Source organism: Hyposmocoma kahamanoa, unplaced genomic scaffold, assembly GCF_003589595.1.
Source record: "Hyposmocoma kahamanoa isolate Upper Pololo Valley unplaced genomic scaffold, ASM358959v1 67, whole genome shotgun sequence".
Classification (NCBI taxonomy): domain Eukaryota; kingdom Metazoa; phylum Arthropoda; class Insecta; order Lepidoptera; family Cosmopterigidae; genus Hyposmocoma; species Hyposmocoma kahamanoa.
Genome location: NW_020653855.1, coordinates 1,010,591 through 1,017,389, shown reverse-complemented (window position 1 = coordinate 1,017,389; position 6,799 = coordinate 1,010,591). Strand labels below are relative to the sequence as shown.

Below are 6,799 nucleotides of genomic sequence, written 5' to 3'. Positions count from 1 at the left end.
CAGTACAAATCGGCAATTTCATACTTTAACCCCTATTATTATTTTATGAAATTACTCCGCTAGTTTGTTATAATTATTATCTTTGTTTTTGGTTTTTAACGACTTTTTGTCGTAGCGCCATCTGTGAGAAATGCATGAAAGTTTTTCATCACTAAGCTACCTTTATAGCTACCTTTCCAACCGGATGAAACGAATTTTTCTTAGTGTTCGATACTTGTATTTATAATTTTGGTTTATTCAAATTAAACATCTATTTATATCAGTGGCAAGCAAGTGTAATTACACTTGAAATAGTCAAATCGATTTAAAAGTATTACTTTTTTTAACCGGCTTAAAAAAAGAAAGTGGTTTTTAATTCAACTGTAATTTTTTTGTACGCGATTACTTCGGAATTTGTGGACCGATTTTGATGATTCTTTTTTTGTTGGAAAGAGGGCCTCTAAGGGTGGCAAACTAGGGGATGCATCATGTTGCGCGTTCTGGTAACCATTTGTAAACTCTTTAGTTTCAATTTGTATGTACATATAAGCAAAGTTTGAAGTCGGTTCCTTTTTTTTAATAAAAATTACTTTTATGATACCAACTGACGGCACGAACAAGTCGTGCGCCTGATGGTAAACGACACGTCGTCCTGCTACTAAACTACTGTCCATTCATAAGGCAGATTTCTCTGATTTCCCTTAAAAAACTCTTGGGGTTGCTCGTAGTGGCGTAGTGTTGATTTCTGCCATCGGGGCCAACCTTAAATTTGTTCATTCCAGCTGACGCGGCTCGATTGTGTTTTTATGTTGACTTGCCTTCGCCAACTTTGTGTTGTTCGGGATATCGTTTTCTCAAATAGTGGAACTTATTTTCTAATTTTAAGTGAAAAAAAAAAAATATATTGATGTGCCGCCCGTATTGATGTGCCGTCGGGGGCCATCGCCCCTTCTGCACCCTCCACGCTACGTCTCTGGTTGCTCGTTGTAAATTAACTTTTATTTACAATTATTATTCACATTAATTATGTAAACATATCTTATGTAGAACTTGAAAAGTCTAAATGAATCACCTACACGAAATTCGATTGTATTTTTTTTTATAATATCAAGTGACAGGCCGAGCAAGTCATGCGCCTGATGGTAAGGTACACGCCAGTCCATAACAATTGCAATGCCACTCAGAGCTTTAATCGCAAAGATCTCAGGGGCACTACCACTGCGCCCGTCACCCTGAGACCATTTGACAACACAGTTGACATTACTGTTTGGTGGCAAAAATAGGTAAGGTGGCCATTTACTTACAATTATATGGACGTCGGGTCCGCGCTAAAAAATGTCCGCACTTGTAAGGCGCTAAAATCGTATACAGAGCGCCAAACTCCGCTTTAGTCTTCATTTGTTCTACTGATAGCGCGATACTGCGATGACATTACAATTTAAATTTCGAATAGGTTGACTTGGGACATTTTTTTCGTGGTTTTTGTATTAGACCCGTCGTCCATTTATTTGTAAGTCAATGAAGGTACTTCCCTGGACTAACTCTTTCACAAGGAGCTCTACTGGTGTTTGTCTATCTACATCATAAAAAAGCACTCTAATCCATCACTTTAGAGGATAATCAGTGCCCAGAGCTAAGTCCTATAAGGATTGATTAAGGCGTGCGTAACAAAAGTGTAGGAAACCAGTTGTAGTCATACCAAGTAAAGCAGGTACTCGTCCATATTTATCGGCAATCCAACCAAAAAGCAACCCTCCGACTATGGCACCGCAGAAGAAGATCGCTTGAGCTGTAGCTGCGAGGCTGTCTCGTTCACACACCCAGTCCAGCTGTGGGGGAAGATTTGGGTGATTTAATAGTAGGTAGTCAACCTTTGGTTCTTTTTTGAGAACTGAAGCACTGAAAAATTGTTAATACACATCAAATCGATACCTCCAATGGACATTGTTACGATATTGGTTATGGACTGGAACCGAAGCCAATAAACTATAAAAATATATTGTCTTTGGGTGGCCGGAGTGGAGGCAAAACTCGAAGCTAATTTGTTCTTTATTAAAATAGTCAAATGAACATTTATTATATGTGTCATTACCATAAATAAATGTCTTTATGTCAAACATACATACGGACTATTCATTGATGTAGTGAAGAACATTACAAAGACTAGGCCAAGTTAATTCTTGGACTTCTATTTTTACTTTGTTTTCTGTTTGTTTTTTTCACAAAATTAATTTTTTTCACAATATTCGGGGGGCATAATATTAGATATGTCAATTTGTCACAATTTTTAATTGTTGAGGATGTGGGAGAAGTCCAAAGAGGGGTGGTAACCAAAGCTGGGCAGTGGTATAAAACCCGATCAACGCGGCCGGCTTTAAACCGAGTTTTAATTCAAAGCGCCCGATTTTAAACCCATTTTTGCCCAAAATTGTGAACAGAAACAGCGAATACGGAATTTGGTAGGTGTAATTAAATAATTATTACAAATTTCGATATAAAAAAATCTTTTTTTAGACGAAAAAGAGTTAACACCACACAATCCTGTAGATTCTCACAAAAAAAGGAAAGTACATTATGATGCGGTTTTGATGAAGAACGATCAGTGCATACGATCTAATGATTTTTTGTATCGATTTATCTCAATGCGATTTTCAAGTGCATCGATTCAATAGAATGACAAATCAAATCGTCTAGATGAGAAAGCAATAAACATTTTGCAATAATATCATTCAATTTGAATAAAACTCAATTTGCAACAAATATTTAGAAGTATATAGTTTTTGTCCTCGATTTTGGGTGTTAATAATAATAATAAAATTTATTTGTTGAGACAACTGAGATCCAATCAAATGTTAGTAGGTACAGACTTAAAACTATATTAGTACTTATATATTACCAGGGACTTTGTGTTATATTTATTAAGTGCCGCATAATTGGCACTCATTCCTATCAGCAATGTCTTCAGTACAACAGCCGTAAAACTATCTACGCGCGCGTCAGTGAACATGGCTGAGGCACTGCAGAAACGTGACAGCCCCAACAGCGTCCTGAAGGCGTTGTAGCATTGCACGCACAGAGCATTCCGAGAACACTGAGTGTGGCTCTTCCACAGAGCGCTAGCGTACATTGATGTGCAGTAAGCTCTAAACAATGTTGTCTTAACTGCAGCCGTACATCTGGCGAACTTGCGAGCAAGCATGTTTGCTCTCAGCGATAGTGTTCTCCGTTCGCGCTGCATATCCAGATCATACTTGAGGTCGTCGGTAACATAGTGTCCCAAGAATTAAAAATGGCTAACCCTTTTTAACGGAGAACCAGGAAGTGCACACGTAGGACTCTTCCTACCGGCGGCTCCAAAGATCGTAAACTCCGACGTTTTAACATTATATAACAAGCCATGGGATGTTGCATATGACTCATATAGTCAAATTAGTTTTCTCAATGTACTGATCGATGGCGCTAGCAGCACCATGTCATCGGCATAGCTATTGTTGTTTAAACAAATTCCGTCAACAAAGCAGCCCACGTGCGTGCTGAGTAGTTCACTAATCGCAAACACAAAAATTAATGGGTACTACCTAACCCATTTAAAAAATGTAAAGTGTTTTGGTATAAAAAAACATAAATCATATTTTTTAAATATTACTCATTGTGCATATTACCTGTGAAGCAATAGTTTCATAGGGCACATCACTCCTATTGTACTCCCATCCATTTTGGCAGGGTACAATCGGCCACTCGTCGTCAGACGTTGTTCTGTTTTGCGCAAGCGCAGCCGCCCAGTCCGTCTTGTACATCACGCATCGGTCGTGGGAGTAGGGACCGTCTGTTTTTGGTGGGATTGCTAAAGATCGTCTGAAAGAAAGATATATCTAAATTTAACGCCATCTATAGTTACGTGTATAAACATTTACCCTTTAAATTTTTTAATTCGCCAATAGATGGGGTCGTATTTTCAAATTGAAGATAAAGTAAGTAAAAATGGTATTGATTATAACATTGAAGATGTCGTTCGTGTTAGGCCTTATTCAGAGTGGTGGCGGACGCGGATGCGGGCGCGAGTGCGTTTTAATCAAATGGAAGATGACGTTCGTTGCGTTCACTTCCCTAGTAAGTCTGTGGTAGCATTCACAGTGGCCGCACGCGCCTGTGTCGAGGCGGGCGCAGGTGCGGCGGCTCGTGAGTCGCGCGGGTGGATCTATTGGATCTAGCATCTAGTGTCTGTTTGCAACTTCGACGTGCGGCTCTAACGGTTTTAGTCGCTTCGCCACTGTGAAAGGGAACACGCCAAGACCCGCGCGCCCGAACTCGGCGCCGCGCCCGCGCCCGCACTCTGAATGAGTCTTTTAATACCCTTAATGCACTCTGTGTTTTTGACCGACTTCAAAAATACTCCCGACTTTTGTGAACCGTTTTCGATAATTCTTTTTTTGTTGGAAAGTACTGGTCCCGTTCAAATTTGAAGAAAATGTTCCACCTCCGAGATCCAAGAGTATAAAAATCTAGAAAACTCGGGCCCACTTTACTCCAGGTCCGTCAGTCCGTGACCATGGGCATGGGCTTAGCACTAAAGGGCTCGAAACGTCGCTTTGTTTGAAAAACAAATATACGCGATTTAAATGCGGAAAAATAGTTTAATTTCCTAAATATAATTCATGTCAGATATAAGTTAAAAATATTAAAAACGTGATAAAATATGTGATTGAATTTCATAATTATAAGTTGTCATGTAGATAATCATTAATAGTATAATAACATTTTATCAAACAATAGAGATGTCAGTTTTTTTTAAGTAATGCTAATGGTATTGACTTCATGTTTTCCGGTAGTTTATTATATATATTTGGTGCCATCCCAACTATTATACCCTTTTCAAAAAGCTGTTTTGTAACTACCTATTAACAATAGGTTGAAGTACTATGATCGCATAGGCCTTCGTACATCCGATAACTTTATAAATTGATGTATGGTTATTACATGTTGTTGAATTGTAATAGTCATTTGTTATGCAAGGCTACAAAGTTGTTGTTTCACACGAGTGCTCATATTGAAACAGCGAGTGGTTCAAAAGTGGAATCCTCAGCGTAGCGAGGGTTTCAAGACAGGAGACCCAAAACAACACAAAACAACTTTTCAACTCACTATAGCGAGGGAAATTGTAGATGAAAGAAAAACAGACGAACTATAAAACATCATTTTGACTAAAGGAAAAAAATTCTTGCCTGTACTTAGTGGTTATTGAAATTATTTTAGTTCTTCAACGAATTAAAATAATTAAATAAACACAATTAGTTTTCAATGTCAATTTCAACAATAAGAAGAATAAAATATACAACGGATTTATGTTACATAAATAAGTAATAAAGTGCAACAATTCGGTTAGTTGAACATTATCTCTTTTATTGTCATTACCTTTTTTATTTCATTGAAGGAAAAGGTTAGGTGCACCACAGTCCATCGTCAAGTTTGAATTTAAAAAACGCTTTAGCGCGCACATTTCTAATGAGAAAGAAAGCCTTCCCGAGCTAGTGAGGTGAAAAATGTATGTTTGAAATACAAATACGAATTTCAATTACAAACAAATCAAGCCCAGTCGTGACAACATCTTTATGTTGCATGCAATAAAGAAATAAAAAACTAGTTTTTTGTTTTTAAACATTGGTCTCTACATTCCATAGTTTTCAAGATCGGTCCCTTTCTACGACGGACCTTGTTGAAAGTGATTGTTGATTTTATGAAGAATGGCAATGCCTCCTCCTTGGAATTAAAAGCCTCTAAATAAGTATTTATTAATAGTATTAATAGTATCCACGTTTTATAATTAGTAGTACTTTTTACCTGAAATACAGGAATTTCCTAGTTCAGGTACATGTGTTATTTTTACATTAAATCGCATAAGTAGTCTGTAGTTTTCTCTATACATTATGTTACTGAATAAACAATTTTATTTTATTTTATCATTGATCGATATCACTCTTTATGTGGAGGCTTGGTTTCAGATTTGTAACGAGAAGATTCAACAATGAAATTTAAAGTAAAATTATTCAAATTCATATTAATTTATTTCTTTGTAATACGCAGGTTACAAAAGGTGTTATAAAAAGTTCATATAGAAACCCTGTGATCCGCCTTGCAACGTACAAAGTTTTTTTTTTTATATACACACTCATGCAATAATTTGTACTTATGGTGTATTTTAGTACCAGTAAACCTTCTGCCGCTAAACAGTGATGTAGCATTACTACGTTCCGGTTTTGGAGGGTAATGGTGCTGGTGAAATTACAGGCACATGGGACTTGTCAACTTATGTTTCAGGGTGACGGGCGCAGAGGCAGTGCCCCTCAGATCTTTGCCTTTTAAAGCTCTGAGCGGCACTGCTTTTATGGTTATGGACAGGCTTGTAGATTACCACTAGGCTACTTATTCGTCCCGTCTCTTGGTGTAAGTAGTTTTTGTTTTGCCAATTACTGTTATTTCAAGCAACGCACATAGATTAAATCACACTTCCGTAGGCAGATTATAAAAGAAGTACCTACCTAGTTTGTACGTTACACAGTTCATATAATTTCATTATGCTCTGTGCAATTTCGCTTCCGTTCCGTTCCGCTGATAATTTTTATAATGTCAGTCGACTTTTGATAATGTTCGTATCGTCAATAGAAAATTTCGACTTCTGATAATTTTCATAATAATAGCAATAAAAAACCTTCATTTATCTACATTAAAATAACAACAATTTAGCCTTAAATAATGAATGAATGAAATATTCTTTATTGCACATTAGAATTAGAATAACAACACACAACAATGTGAGTATCAC

General features: G+C 37.1%; 1 protein-coding gene across 1 annotated transcript in view; it reads right to left on the bottom strand.

The window, feature by feature from the left end:
- The window catches only part of LOC113232125 (organic cation transporter-like protein), a 32,965-nt gene that overhangs the window by 5,505 nt on the left and 20,661 nt on the right, over positions 1-6,799 (bottom strand). Inside the window, exons 2-4 of the mRNA XM_026466761.1 lie at positions 3,642-3,834; positions 1,679-1,808; positions 647-761 (exon numbers count right to left, since the gene is read on the bottom strand). Of these exons, the coding sequence (XP_026322546.1) occupies positions 647-761; positions 1,679-1,808; positions 3,642-3,834 (438 nt within the window). The remainder of the gene's footprint in view (positions 1-646; positions 762-1,678; positions 1,809-3,641; positions 3,835-6,799) is intronic.